General features: G+C 37.4%; 1 protein-coding gene across 3 annotated transcripts in view; it reads right to left on the reverse strand.

The window, feature by feature from the left end:
- The window catches only part of Naaladl2 (N-acetylated alpha-linked acidic dipeptidase like 2), a 1,293,636-nt gene that overhangs the window by 501,473 nt on the left and 775,327 nt on the right, over positions 1 to 16,836 (reverse strand). For all 3 annotated transcript variants that reach the window (XM_037207283.1, XM_037207282.1, XM_028875806.2), the window contains one exon: positions 4,154 to 4,304. In XM_037207283.1, the coding sequence (XP_037063178.1) occupies positions 4,154 to 4,304 (151 nt within the window). The remainder of the gene's footprint in view (positions 1 to 4,153; positions 4,305 to 16,836) is intronic.

Here is a 16,836-nt window from a genome sequence, read left to right on the forward strand (position 1 = left end):
AGCATAATTGTCTTTTTACTGTCAAGAAAATAAAGCTCACAGCACCTGCCATGCTGAAAGTGTCCAAAAGGTTACTTTTGTTAAAGTGATGGCTCCAAGACATTCTTTGCTGAATCACATGGGAACATGCAGTTCAGAAACTATTTCTTCCCTGCTTTGATGCAATAATATTCAGGAATAACTTAGCTAGGCAATAGGCTTAGTAAACAGCCACTTCTTGTATGGAATCTTCATGTCTCATTCTAGCAATTCATTTAAAATTGTTGGAGGTATACTTCCACAGTCTTGACTTACAAAACACTCACTTGAAGTGATGTAAAAATTGCACTTGACATCCCAGCAATTAGTGTGGTTTGTTTTGTATGGGATGTGGCAGCAGGTTGTACCTTTGGAGGTCACAGGACAATTTGTGGTGGTCACCTCTACTAAGGGGCTTCTGGGAATTGGAATCAGATGACAGAATTTGGTGGTAAGCATCTTTACTTCTATATGCTGTCTTACTGGACCTGACTCAGAATTTTTGAGATGATGAAAAGGTTCTACGTTAAATATCCATCAGATTACATAAATGTCTCTATTATCATTTTAATTTATTCACATTTTTCTGGAAAATATTGAATTGGACTAAAAGTTATTAGGGAATATGTAGACCAAACAAGAATAGTAGAGCAGCAGCCATTGATAAATCTAGACAGATGACACAAAGTAGTCATTGGACTATTCAATTTAATTTTCATACATGGTAAGTAAGACTACTAGCAAATAACTTCTAGGATTTTTGTTTGTTCTATTTTGCTTCATTGGAGTTTAATCACCCTTAAATTATAACAGAATTCCTAATCATTGATCAATGGTTTTAAATTAGTTCTTCTGATGGTTATTTACCTTGACAGTGTTGAAGAATATCAAATTAGATACTATTTTTTGTTTGTTTGTTTTTGTTTTTGTTGGATTTTTTTGCTGTATAAACTATTATTTGTATATTTATATGTTTACAAATCTATCACCTGAAGTCCATACCAGAAAGAGCAAAATACTTGTAGAGGATTATTCTAAAATTGAACAAAACAAAACAAAACAAAACAAAAAAACAGTGAAACCTGAAACTGTAAGACAAAGATACTGAGCAAATTTAGAGAGAAAGGAAATACATGTGTTAGAGCCACAGATGCAGACCACTACATTTACTATCTTTTTCTTTCCTTTCTGCTATATTGTGCTTTGAATGAAGAAAAGGACAGATCCTTCCAACTAGCATTATACTTGCAAAAGCCATTTTCATTCAGTACCTACTTAGAAGGCATTGAGAAACAGTACATAATGTTGTTCATCTTTAGACTTAACAAGTCCAATATATGATTGCACCCTCAATAGTTAAACAGTGGTTCACCTTGTGAGAATATAGGCAGCATTTCCTAGCACTATTTGAAAATATATTCTAAGCTTAGTGGTGTTTGAGGATATTTGATCACACTGTGAACACAGAGTTTAAATTTGTATTAATTAATAAAATTAACCTTGGGTCAGGAGACTGAGTTAGCACCTAGTTGACAGAAAATAATCCCAGAGCATCAGAGCACATCTGGAAGACAAAGAGAGGCACTGGGAGTAGTAGGGAGGGGTTTGGAGTGGCACACGATCTTTTTGTTATTGTTGTTGTTGTTGTAACAGAGTGGAAGGACACTACTTTTGAGAGACACCAGCAAGGAGAGAAGGTTAACTAGCTGATACTCAACCTCTCTGAGCTAGTAGGTTTTCACCCCAGCCTTTGAGTCTTGAGTCTTATTTATAAATAGAATGATAGAGATTTATTTGAAACTACCTTTAGTGGCAGTGATGGAGCTGGTGCATGCAGGAATGTAATTCCTGCAAGGCTGTGGCCTGACTAGCCAGAGTATAGCCAGAGAAGCAGGCTGGTAACTGCAAAGTGGCAATTGCTAGCTGAAGTATCAGTAGATTAAGGCACAGCCACTGTGCCAAAATTAAAACAACAGAATGGTGGCTCACATCTGCAAATCAGAGTTTTAAGAGGCAGAGGCAAATGACTACCACATTATGAGACTAGCCTAGGCAATCTAGAAAGTTCAAGGACAATCTCAGTCTACAGAGTGAGGCCCTGTCTCAAAACCAACATATATTCTAATGGAATGCTAGAAATCTCAAATCACTTGGCAAATGACTCAGTCATAATTACTGCATATGAGAATCACTGAAAATTTTTCAAATTTTGGGGACAGTGGTTTAAAAAGAGGTTATTTAAAGTCTATTAGCACTGCCATACAGGGTAATGACAAAGGGAACTGACAGTAGAGAAAACTGTCAAACACTGCAATACTGAAGGACCAATAGCATCATGGGAAGTGAGACCCATCAGCAACAAGTTCCTTCTGATGGGCACTCCAAAGGATGGCATGTTTTCTTCAGTATTTCTATAAAAGCCATAGGCATGATCTAGAAATTATAAAGTACTTGACAAGCTGACTGGGGGAAAGCTACAAAACAACAGGTCAAGTTACAATGCTCTCTCTCTCTCTCTCTCTCTCTCTCTCTCTATATATATATATATATATATATATATATATATATATATATATATATATACTTTGATAATATCACAGAACAGTGTGACTGAATGAAGGCTGGAATTCAAGATTGAAGGACAACAAACAACAACAAAATTAATGAATGAATTGGAAATATTTTATATAGTCTGTAATTGGTGAGTGAAATTATATGAATGTTATTTTAATTGCTTTGATAATTGTATTATGGTTGCATAGAAATAAAATGCGACAATGCTGCATGAAAAGAATGCATATTCTGTACATACCTTGGCAATACTTTTGGCTTAAGTTATTTCAGTATTAAATAGAAAAAGCATTCTGAGAAAACTTAATACTTTGCCCAGAATTTTGCTAGATAGACCTGAACTCTGCATTTGCAAAACAACCCAAGACAAAAAACTATTAAGGATAAATGTTACCAACTAGACACCTTATCAAAGAAAACAGAGAGCAGAGAACTCATAAATTGTTTGCTTTTGCTAACCTCACAGTCCACTAATTTTCTACAGTCACTTTTCGAAGCAGAGAAATTATAACACAGGACCATGAGGGCAATAACAGATAGAAGAACTGGACTGTGATCTTCGATACCTACAGAGTGTAGACAGACAGCTACTATTCTAATTTCAAACTTCCATGATAGGATAAGAAACTACACAAAGTACAGCTCCTTGAAATTACAGAAAATTGATTAAAGTAGAAGACAAAGCTGTAGTGAGTTGACTGAGTTAAAATAGAGTTCTGGAGAAAGTTAATAAGTAATTAGTAAAGTTAATAAGTATAAAGGAAAAGATAACTAAATCTGAGTAAAATTATTGTGATGTGTTTTGTAATATTTGAAGAAAGAAAGGAGAATGTATGAATCATCACATATTTTGTGTGGCTTAGTTACTAATTGAATCAATGTGGTTAGTAGGGGTGGCCTTGCTCTGAGAAGGGGTTAAAGATCAGTCCCATCAGCCTAAGTGTATGAACAGACTATACGTCAATGATATGCTGGGCAGGAATGTAAGAACACTGTGGACATCTATCATAGCGACAGTTGTCCTACCTGTATCTCATGTTCCCCACTGTGTCGAACACACGGCTTCCAAAACATAGAAGGAGGCTTAAGATAAAGACAGCATCTGTCAGCTCACAAAATGAGCCAATCCAAGGAAATTTCATCATAATAATTCCCAGCGTCTTCCCCTACTGCTGTTCAACTAGACTCTGCATAGCCTTAAACTCTAGACTCACAGTTATCATATCAGACCCAGTGCAGCAGTGACAACCAAGAGTCCCACGTGTTTGTTGGTGTATCCAAACTACATGGAATGTCTCCCAATCTCAGATTGAATTTATATTATAAACTAATCACTAATAACATATGTTTGTTGTCCTTCATTAGCATACATTATTGAAATGGCAACCTATTATAGATATCTAGAAATGCTTTATTCTAACAGATCGGTAGTATATATTTTTGAATAAATATTCACATTAAAAACTGGAGCATTTAGAATTATTTCTTTTATTATCTATTGACTAAATTAGGTAGCACACACTTACAAATCATGTCTATATGAGGATTACAAGAAGGAGCTTACCAAGACTGGGGTACCCAGGTGTGGAAGGGTCCCCTCCTGGATTCAGTGTCACCATAAAGGTCTCAGCGATAAGATCTTCAGACTTTGGTATATCACAAGGATCAGTGTAGAGAAGAGCACCTCCAAAGCCAGCCTTTTCCAATAAGGAAATCTAAGTGGAGAAAACACAGTTGAATGCATTTTACACATTAGATGTTCACATGTCACTGCTTCTGTATTGTGGGTAAAATAAATAATTCACAATTCTTTCAATATTTTTTAAAGTCACTTTCATTTTCTGTTTTCCAAAATTTGAGCTGTGAACTATTTTTCTACTTTACTTTTTGTCATTTTGATAAATATTATTACCAAAAGCAACTTGAGGAGGAGAGTTTATTGTCTTTGTGGTAGTTTGAATGTAATTGGTCCCCATCAACTTAGAGGGAGTGGTGCTATTTAGGAGATGTGGCTTTTTTGGAGTAGGTGTGGCCTTGTTGGAGGAAGTGTGTCACTGCTGAGGTGGGCTTTGAGGTCTCCTGTATGCTCAAACCACACCCAGTGTGAAACCTATGAAACTGTAGGCAAGCCCCAGTCAAATGTTTTATATGTTTGTTTATAAGAGTTGCCATGGTCGTAGTGTCTTTTCACAGCAATAGAAACTCTAATTAAGATAAACTTACAGTTCCACATCACCAAGTGATTTCAGTGCCAGAACTCAAGACAGTAACCTAAAGGGAGGAACTGAAGAAAGGAGGCTGTGGAGGAACACTGTTTGCTCACTTTCTTCCACCGGCTTGCTGAGTTGTCTTTCTTATAAAGCCCAGACCCATTTGCCCAAGGATGGTAATGCCTCTGCAGTGGGCTGGATTCTCCTTTATTGATTAGCAATTAAGCAAATATCTCAGAGATCTGTCCATAGGCCAATCTTATGGAGGCAATTCTTCAGTTGAGATTTAAGTAAGTTGAGGTTTATATCAAGTCAACAAAACCTTATCTACTAATTACCATTAGCATATAAAACAGTGTGGATGGTAGATGGGTGGATTTTCTTGTTTTATTTTTATTTTAAATATGGCATATTGTACTTATTCTTTGGAAATAACATACATACAATGCATTTGAATAATATCCCTCAATCCTTCCAACTCATTCTTGATTCCCTGCCAAGTCCCCTTCCAACTTCATGTCCCCATTTTTTGTTTGTTTTGTTTTGATTTAATTATATATCACTTACTGAGACAAGTTAGTGCTGCACATGTACACATGATTTTAGTTTCAGGTCAGCAACTGTAGCACTGGGCAACCCCAGCTGCCCTGGGTTCACAATGCAGTGGTTCTGATGTGTTTAGAAGATACTCTTTCATTCCTCCCTGACCTTTGGCTTTTATAATCTTTCTATGATGTTTTCTGAACTTTAGGGAAAGAGAGTGTGATACAAATGACCCTTGCTGTGTTAATGTATCATTTCTTTCTCTACTACAGACTTTCTCATTCTCTCTTCTTTAATTGTCCAAGGATTGTCTACTTACATGAGACTAGCAGAGCATCCCCCACAAACAGAGTTCTGCTTTTAGATGAATGCTGTTCTACCTAGACTTTTGTCCTTCTCCAGATCAGAAAGCAGCCCAGTATGATGACGCACTTTCTCCAGAGGCAAGTCTGCCCTATCAACTTAGAATGGGTAAGCTCTTCTCACGCTACTTGGAAAATAGAAACTGCAATGAACCTTCCAAGATCCTCCTTGATATTACTCATGTTACATGCTCAGCCCCACCTGGGAGGGTGGGCAGTTGAAGCATTCTGAACAAACTCATGAGAGGCCTGTATTTGAAGAGTCCTTTCCTGTCTGATCCTGCCAGGGAATATTTGAAAGCAGCCCTAGGTTATCTTCTTCAAGATGTTTGATGGAAAGATTTATGCTGTTATTTAAAAGTATACAATTTATAATTACAATGGGAAGATGATCTTGACATTTTCCCATGTTTTAGATTTTTTGTTTGCTTAACTGATTTATGTTTGTTATGCACCTTAGAATGATTTAATTTGATATAAATAACAATAATCATGATTTGCTGCTTCTATTTGTCTTCCATCAGAAATAAAAGTAATTAGAGGGCATTAAAGCAATAAAAGAGAGTAAGATTAACACCTATATTGAGTGTAGACTGTTACTACTCATCTAGAGATGTGACTTAGCATTTATACTTTACTTTCTGATTATTGCTCATGTTGTTACTGAACTGTGCACTGGACTAAGGACAGTCACTGTGATCCTGACTACAGCCTTCTGTGAAGGTGAGGATCCAGCTTCTTCTCTATACCACAGTTCAGGATGCATATCATGGATCCTAGTAGGCAATCAAGAGTATTGGCACATAACATTTTCTGTGAGAAAAAAATGTCTTGGGTGTGGCATAACATCTATTCCTAAACAAACAAAGCCCAGCAAAAATACTTGGGATATTCTTTCTTAGTATGTACTGAAAAGATAAAGCATGGAATCACGCGCGCGCGCACACACACACACACACACACACACACACACACACACACACACGCACACCCCACATGCACATATATCCTAGTTTGCTTTTTGCTGCTGTGATCCAGAGGATGGTCGCTTAAGGGAGGATTTATTTCACTTACATGTTACAGTCCATCATCCAGGGAAGCCACAGCAGCAACTAAAGGCCAGAAACTGGATCCATAAACATGGAGAAACTCTGCTTACTGATTTGCGATTAGACTTACATTCAGCTACACCCTATGGCCCTTGGTCCAAAAGTGGCATCTCTAACCTTGTCTGTATATTACCACGTCACTCCATAATCAGGAAGATGTGGACAGACATGACATGCCCAAAAAGTAATCTGAAGAAAGCAGTTAATCAGCTAAAGATCTCTCCCTTCCAGGGATGTCAACTTAACAACCAACATCAGCCATCACGCAAAGAGAACATTTTGTGAAAATACTGCCATAAGATATAAGTATGGCATTTTAATGTCCTTTTGTAGAAATGTTTTCTTTATAATTTTGGACATATGAACAGTGATATGTACTGTTTAATGAGAATATAGTTGACACTGATAACCCAGAAGGAAACCAACTGCCTTCTTTCTACAGCAATCCACTCAGATAAGACAGAACCCTCTGTTTCACCTTCTTGGCTTCCAGGAGAGAAGGAAGAAGCTTAAGGGGAGATGGGGAAAGATTACAGGGGAAAAGAACAAAGAGTATCTGAATAAGGGTCCAGAGTTAAGGTTGGCATCTCAAGTTCACCACTGAAATCCTCTGGGAGAGCTTTGAAAGCCTTCATAGCTCAGGTAGCTATTCTCAAAAAGGATGGTGAAGGGCTGCTTTTGAGCATTCTTGGTTTTTTTTTAATTTTTTTTAACTATTAAGACATTTTCTTTTCATTTTACATACTAACCACAGATTCCCCTCTCCTCTCCCCTCTCGTCCCCCCAAGGTCTTCCTCCCCAACCCACCCCCCATTCTCACCTCCTCCAAGGCATTCTTGTTTTTTAGAATATATTGAGAAATATAAACCTCTCTTCTAAAAACAATTACTTTATGTTAAAGCAATTTTAGAGGTAGTTAAAACTACCACTTTAGATTAGTGTGTTCAGATTTTTGGCGCGGCAACAAGATGTGATCCTTTACAAATATCTACTTGTGAACTGCACAATATAGTTATGAAAACTGTAACAGGATTTCATAATATTTTAAGTAAGGCTATCATTTTGTATTGACCTGCATCAATAACTATCTCAGGTCACATGTAGATGACAGACTAATATTATTAAATAGTTTTTCATCATTTCTTAATATAAATAAACATTTATATATGTTGATAAGTTCTATGTAATTTCCATACATATTATATATATTATATGAATAAAACTATGTCAAAAGGATATAAACTGTTATTTAAACAATTTATTACAAATAATATTTCATTTTATATTGAAATAAACACCTCTGTGGATAAAATTCTGTACAAATATACTTTGTGAAATGCATTTTCATAGCTTTAGAACAAAACATTCTTGTTTTTATGAGTGTGATGGGTACTTTTGGTTGTCAACCTGATTACATCTGAAATTAACTAAAACCCAAATGTCTGGGCACATCTGTGAGGGATTTTTTTTCTTAATTAAATCATTTGAAGTAGAAATATCGACTTATTTCTTTTTTAAATTCCAATATTAATTTATTCTTTCATTTGCGCAAGTTCCTTCTACCCCTGCTCCTGAGTTTCCCCGGGTAGAAAAGAAGCAGCTAAGAAAACTGATCGTCTTCCAACTTTGGCATTTTTTTCTTTGAACGAGATTTTATGTGGAAGTTTGGCTGACGATACCAGGATGACAGACTTTGGCTCTACTACTCTCTGTCACGAACTCAACAACTCAGATACACAGGGACAGACAGGGGAACTGTTGGCACCACGTTCAAGCCTGCTGCAGGACATTTGCACACGCATTTCTTTCCATCTACAACACTCTTCTCTAAATCCTCTCTCTCTCTCTCTCTCTCTCTCTCTCTCTCTCTCTCTCTCTCTCTCTCTCTGGCTTTAGCTGATCTCTCTGTCTAGCTGCCATCCTGTGCTCACCTTAGCTCTGTGGTTTCTGTCATTGTTTATCTCATGGGACTTGTTAACAGCTGTACTGAGTGTATTAGTCTGTGTTTCACCAGATGATAACCACCTTATTATCATTATATCTTACCACTAGCCTAAAAAAGCCAGGAGACCACATCCTGTGCAAATTAACAAAGGATCCCTTTCTCAAGACAACATTTTCATATCAACCACACAAATGTGTGGCAACTAAAAACAAGGGATACTCTCTGAAGTGATGCAATGTGGCATTGGTATTCTGTGGTGTCCATCACAGTGCCTGCCGTGTAGATGATGCTCAGTGAATGAGTTCTGCTTACTGACTATGTGAGGCCTGGACCTCACATAATTCTGAATAAATTCCCTGAAGCAGGACAGGTTCAACTCAGCAAATGAAACCTTGCTTTTTTATTTTTTTCAATTTTATTTTTATTTATTTATTTCTGTCTTTCACATCATGCATCTCAATCCCATTCATTTCCCAATCCCTTCACATCTGCCCTCTACCCTTGCAACACCCGCCCCCATAAAACAAAAATTGAAAGAAAATTAGAAAGACAAGAAAAGAAGAATCTTGTCATGGAAGCTGTAGTGTGACACAGTGAGTCACACAGTATATCGCTTAGTTCATACACCTTTACTTGCAAGTGTTCTTGTAAAGTCATTAGTCTGGTTCTTGGAGTCTGGTTTCTGCTACAGCCTCGATACTGGGCCCTCACTGGGACTGCTCTTGGATTTCCTGCTGTTTCTTTTAGGCATGGAGAACCTACAATTTGTATCTTCAGGATCTGCCCCTGTGCTCCAGCAGATCATAAATGTGGAGGAAGTTGGGGGTTCTGGTCCTGGGTAGTTGCAAGGTTGGTCAGCCCCCCAGCCCCGCCTCATTCTCACCACCAGGGGGAGCTCTCCAGCATTGCTCCAGCTAGTTCACTCTAATCTTCAAAGAGCAAGGGGTAGGACTGGTTCTCAACCTCTCATGCCCTCAGAGCCAGCTCACCCACACCTTCTCCACCAGGGCAGGCTCTACTGTATTACTCAGGTGTGTTGCAGGGGCTGCTCTCCCTAGTGCTCCAACTAGTGGGGCAGGGGCAGCTCTCCCACTCTCATGACCTCAAGGCCAGCTCCCTCAACTGCTACAGGTAGCAAGGAGGAGGGGGTGTTTCTCCCTCACCCTCACCACCATATGACAGATCAGTGGTGGGGCCAGATCTGCAAAGTTCACATTCTTGGGGCCATTTCACTTGCAACCCTGGAAAGACCCACTTCTAATCCAGATCTTTGAGGTGTGAAGATCCACCTTTAAAGTAGGCCACACTTTCTGGTGTCAATGTATATACAGGACGTGGAAGAAAACAGCTTTCTGTCTTTACCTGATTGTTCTGCTTCTCGCTGGCAAGTCCATTCCTTCACTGGCATCAGAGTCTACACCTTCAGGATCCTGGCATATACTGAGGACTAGCTGAGACATACAGCTGCATGGACTACACAACAACTTGATGCTTGGACTTTCTGTTGGTAGGCAGCCATTGTTGGACTAGCCAGACCACATCCTAAAAACCATTCTAATAAATGTGTGTGTGTGTGTGTGTGTGTGTGTGTGTGTGTGTGTGTGTATTCTATGTATTCTATAAGTTCTGCTCCTCCAGAAAACCCTGACTAATATAGTGAGTTTTACTGAGCTGTATGCCCTATTTTGAGCAAATAAATTATCATCTCACTACAACTAAAACCTATGCTAATACAGTCACCCCCATGTGGCTTTCTGTAGTTTCTGCCCCTGTCCCCCTTTGTCCCTGTTTCTCTGTCACCTCCTCCATTTCTCCTCATTTCCCCTTCTCCTTCCCTCTGTTTGCCATTCTCTCTTCTCTTCCCATCACACTCTTCTTTATCTTTTCTTAATTTTCTGACCATGCTTGAAGTCTGAGGAGGCAGCTGAGAGCACAGCACTTAAGTGTCATATACAAGGCCCTGGGTTCAGCTGCCTGTTTAGAAAAGCAAGTTTATTAAGAATAATGCCTTTCTGGACTGCAATGTTTATTAAACCTTTTGCTTGAGATTTACTCTACTAAAAATAAATATGTGCTGATTGTCAATTTTCATTCATTTGTATATATTTTGTATACTATGTGGTATGGTGGCATTTTATTTGTACTGAAATGTGATTTTAATTGTATGTTAATAAATAAAGTTGCCCTGGGGTCAGAGCTATTAGAGCCATAGCAAGAGTGTGGTGGTTAGAAGAGCTAGGTAGATTTCTGTGTGTTCAGGGATACAGCCAGTATTGGAGACATATGCCTTTAAGACCTGGAGGGTGGTACTTACAGGCAGTGATGAGGCAGTCATGTGTTTGGGTTTACAACCAATGAGAAGGCAGAACAGAAAGGCTATTTAAAGACAGACACACAGGAAGTAGCTCTCTTTCGGGGAAGCTAGGAGCACTGCAGGAGGTAAGGTTTTTAGCTCTGAGCTCTGACCTCTCGGCTTTCTCTTAAAAAAAAAAGAAAGAAAAGAAAAGAAAAGAAAAAGACAATTACTAGTTTTAAATACTTTACATTATTACCAACTATTAGGATATAAAGAAATGAAAGTTAGTAGTTAGACATTACAATAGAACTTGTAGTCATATTAGATATGTTTTAAAAATTGAGCAGATATATTTCAGACAGGTTATCTTCAAACCCTTCAGAGATCTACAGAATACGGCATTTAAAATGTTTTAATAACTTAGAAATTTTTCTTTTTTGAGACATGTCGGCTCCTGGCAGTACCAATCTACTTCAGAGAAAATATGGGCATTGAAGAAACTGCATATGGAGTTAACTTTCATTGTGGCAAAAGTTAGCCACTGGACAACAAAGTATCCTGAATCAACAGGACAAAATGGACAGACAGAACACGAAAGAAAGGATTCTTGCCAAAACAAGTGTGGTTATGGCTTTATCAAAAGGCATCTTCTGAGGCCAGGACAATATGGCACCATCCCTGAAGTGGCCTTCACAATCTGGAAAAGGTACAGTGCCCTTTTCTTCAAAGGCAGCTGAACAGGCAGTGGGCCGATGGCTTCTGTTGTGCAATGGAACAGCAGCTGAAACAGTTATTCTTGAAGAGTAACTAAGCTCACGCCTCTCAATAGTAGACTGGCATTTAATAGAGGGATGTGGAAAAGAAGGGGATGCTGAGATGAAGCCATATATACACAGCCAAGAAGAATGGACAGCTGAATTCAAAAACCGTCAACAATTTCCAGAATTTAAAATCCTGAATCATGACATGACACTAGTGGAATTCAGGTGTTTCTGGTACATGGACTGCTCTCACCCAATGTGAGGTTGAACTGTTGACCTTGTATACATCCTACTTCACAAATGAGTCTGCCAGATATGCTAAGCCTATAGGCTGAAGATGATGCCCCAACACTGCGGAGAAACCTCAGGTGACTGTCCAGGCAGCTGGCTGTTTCTGTCAACTCAAAAATTTTTTAGAAGTTGCTTGTGTGCACTTCCTGTTTTTATTTTTGTTAGCTTCTTAGGTCTCTGAGGGAGTTGAAGATTAGTTAGTTATAGTTGAAGGTTAATTAGGATAGAAAGTGAATTAGATACATTTTGGACTTACTAAAATAGGATAGATAAGGGAATTATTTTCTCTGATTTGTCAAATACAAATGGATTAGACATCGTTTAGGTATTTGTTACTTGTATATATTGTATATAGCTATTGTACTTTTGTATATAGTTTTTCTTTTGTTAATTATAACCTTTTTCCTTTTTTCTTTTTATTAAAATAGAAAGGGGAAATATGGTGGTATTTTATTTGTACTGAAATGCGATTTTAATTGTATGTTAATAAATAAAGTTGCCCTGGGGTCAGAGCTATTAGAGCCATAGCAAGAGTGTGGTGGTTAGAAGAGCTAGGTAGATTTCTGTGTGTTCAGGGATGCAGACAGTATTGGAGACATACGCCTTTAAGACCTGGGGTACTGCAGGAGGTAAGGTTTTAGCTCTGAGCTCTGACCTCTCGGCTTTCTCTTTTACATTGGTTCTGTGTTTTTTATTTTAATAAGACGGTTGATTACATCAACAATGTGGTGACCCTTTCTATAATAAATATAAAGCATCATATTTTTCTGCAGCTAATTAACTATAATGAAACAGTGGGAAAACTGAATATTCTTTTTCCAAGGTAGGTTGCTTCCCGGAGTCTTTAAGGGCTTCCTCTTCCATCCTCCTTTGTAATTGTTGGCCTTGTGGCAAACACTTTCGTGTTGTTAAATTTGGTCTCAAGTGTCATCTATAGCTTGCATTCAGTAGCTTAATGCAGTAACTCTTAATTTCATGGATTATTTATTGGTGGATTTCCAATGCAGTTGGCAGTAGAGGAGGCAATTTCCAAATTAAAGCCATGTATTAATACAGCTCAATACACTAAATCACACAGAAACTGGTCCTCTGCACATTGACACAGCATTGTGATCATGCTAAGATTCAGTTTGCCTAAATGTTGAAGAAACCTATTGCTCAATGGAGATATGTATATATAGTCAACTTGACACAACAAGAGACACCCAGGAAGGGGAACCTCAACTGAAGAATTGCCTACATCAGCATAGATTGGGGGTATTTCTGTAAGATATTTTCTTGATTAATGATTGATAGGAAGGAGTCTAGAACATTGTGGGTGGTACTCAGCTGGGGCAGAAGGTTCTGAGTTGTATCTATGAAAGTAGATAAACTTGTGGCATTTCTTTTGGGGGTAGGAAAACTCCCCCTTGTCACAGGTGAGAGGATTAAGCCCTGTCCAGCACCGTTTGCACCCAGGATAACTTTAGTCCCTGGATAATGACTGTATTAGTAGTATAACTCCTGAAACCAGGAGGTAAATGTGAGACTGCAGCTTCCTGCTTGGTTCCCCTCATGCTGCTAACCATACTGAAGTGGTTTGTCAATGGGAGAATCCAGGCAGTCACAAGATCCACTTTGTAGAAACTGGTGACTGACAGAAACAAACAAGAAGAGAAGGGACGTTATGCAGGGCCTGGTCATCCATTTCTTTCAGCTGGACTAGATTATACTTTTTTCTTTCTTTGAAAGGCCTTCCGGAGCTTGCAAATAAAATCCATGTCAACCAAAATAAATGTGAAAGTTTTATTATGAAAGATGTTTCTGAATTCTGATGTCCATTTTGACATCATGGAAATGTGATAGCTTATATGGTCTCTCTCCCCCTGGGTTTCATCATCTACAAAATGTACAAACTGAACTACATTTTGAACAAATATCTTTTCTTGTCCAAATAAAAACCATGTAGTCTAACTCAGTGATCTTAAAATGTCAATGGAGACTTAATTATTGTGTTTTAGACAGGTGTCTATTGTTTAACAACAAGAATATTTTCTCTGAAACTGCTGTTAGGTAAATTTACTATTGTGCAAATGTTAGAGACTCTACTCATACAAACTGGGATGGTGTATGTTGCCCAAGTATGTATTGTCCACAGTTGACAGAAATAGCAATATATACATACATACATACATACATACATACATACAAACACACACACACACACACACACACACACACACACACACACACACACATATATATATATATAACTACATGATGTCATTCTTTGAATTTTTGTTGAAAACTATGTATGTTGGGACTTTCCTGTAATTGTAGTACCAGGAGATTATAAAGGAGAATTCAGTTCAGGATCCACCCCAGTTATGCATAGAGCTCAAAGCCATCCCATGATACTTAATTTCCTATGTCAGCAACAAGGAAACCCTAATACCAAAAAAATTGCTTTTAAACTACTCGTCAGAAATGTATCCTCCAAAAATAATGCAATTGCTCTGATTAAAAATACTCTTAAAATGTTTTTATGATTCACTTCTCAGAATATAAGAGATAAGATGTAGGGAATATTAAAATAGTATCATTGTAGTGTATTAAAATATCTGTAAGCAAGCAGGTGTATCCTTTCAATTCATTCAGATATAATTTGATATTACACTGTGAAATGTTAATTTTGTTTTTCAAAACTTATTCATAAAATTTATACTCTAAACTTTGGGACTTATTGCCACATATAAGACTATTTATTATATAACCATGTAAAGCTAAATAATCACTGTTTTAATGCAACTATCAAAATTATATTTATCATTGGAATATTTCTACACTAGATGCTTCAATCAGTAGTTTATTTCAAGAAGAGAAGTTGGGTGCTGTATACAGTTATTCAATGTGTGTTTTCAAAATGTCCACGTTGCTAAGAACTAACTTTCCCCAAAATTAATATATCTCTATCTATCTATCTATCTATCTATCTATCTATCTATCTATCTATCTAACAATATGCTTTCCATGAAAATAGGAATAAAACCAACTTCCTTTTCACATAATTCCACCTTTTTTAACACAAAAAGCCCATTGTTTTAGACAATGCTAAATACTTTGACTTGTGACTTGCATTCTAAAGAGACACATAAGTTCATCTACTTCAAAGTTCTTGCCTAACTTTGACTAATGCTAGCAGTTAGACTAGTCACTGAGGAGTTCCTTAGCCATCCTGAGACACATTCAAGTTGGTGTACCAGATGTCTTAGTTACTTTTCACATTGTTGTGATTAAATATCCCAATGAAAGCTAATTAGGAAGAAGGGCTTATTTTGAGTCACAGTTTCCAGGTATAGTCTATCATGGTGGGAAGTAACAGATTAGGAGCTAGAGGCAGCTGGTTACATGGCATCAAAAATCAAGAAGCAGATAGTGACCAGTGATGAATACATGTGCTCAGCTCATTTTCTCATTGTTATGCAGAAGAGATCATAACCCAGGGGATGGTTCCAGCCACAGAGGGCTGGTTTTTCCAACTTAATTATATGAATCCAAATAATCTTTCCTAGGCATACTCAGAGTCCTGTCTGTCAGTTAATTTTAACTGGTGTCCAGTTTACACTTGAGTATCCATCTACCAGGATGAGTTACTCTTTTCAAAACTACATTGTATCTTCACTGATGCATTCCTGCCACCACATTACAGAAAGCCACATTTTAAAGTATGAACAGTGTCAGTAATATTTTATTTGGTTTTTCTTTCTAATAATTAAAATGTGTTTGGGGAAAACCTTAAAAATAACAAGTTTGGACCAACTTGAAAAGAAAAGGGATCCCTATAGCTTCCAGTTATTAGTATTTAGTGGAATGAGTGGGAAAAAAGAAAAGACTTTTCCACTGTTTGCTGAACAGCTGAAAGTTTTAGTGTACTTATCAACCAAAGAATCATTGAATGAATAAATGTTTCATGTGTGTCTGTAGTGTAGATACTGAAATTATCCTGCAGAAATGTTTTGTTCTATGGTACACAGAATGGGGCTGAGAAGCTCATGCAACATATTTTGTTGTGAAATGTACAGCTATGCTACACTGTGACTATAAGTATTGAGACAGATTGTTTTTAAATTTTAGGAATCAAAACATTTTATTAAATGCTTTACATTCTCTCTTTATAATTCTTTAAAATAAAAATTAAAAACAGTTTTATTTTCTGTTGATTTCCATTTTGTTATTAAAGAGAGAACATAGACTGGTGGTAATTTGCTTAGAAGGCTTTGACATTGTGAATTTTGTCTTCCTGACAAGGTCTTGTACATGAATGTATTGGGCCATTTCAAGATTACTGATCCAATACATCATATCATGAGCCACATTTATACATTTCTCATTGTGTACAATATACAACCAATTGCCAAATAATCAAATGCCAATTGGCAGTACCAGTCCATGGTCAGATAATGGGTTGCTGCAAATAGGTTACAAGACTTTAAGCTTCCCAGGAATTATACTGTTAAGAATAGTAGTCACCATAGGTCTCCATTCATTGCTATGAACAGACAGAATCTGGATACTCAGAGAGTATATAATTTTTAGATACCTAGGGAAAAATCAGACAAAGAAATTCAAATCCAAAGATATAAGAAATGGAGCCTCCACTGGTTTCTGTTACTTCGTATACTTTTGTTCCTGCTTTCAACTGAGTTCTTTTTCATTGTCCAGTTGTTATTTTTCTTTACATAACTCACTAC

Source organism: Peromyscus leucopus, chromosome 6 (genome assembly GCF_004664715.2).
Source record: "Peromyscus leucopus breed LL Stock chromosome 6, UCI_PerLeu_2.1, whole genome shotgun sequence".
Lineage (NCBI taxonomy): Eukaryota > Metazoa > Chordata > Mammalia > Rodentia > Cricetidae > Peromyscus > Peromyscus leucopus.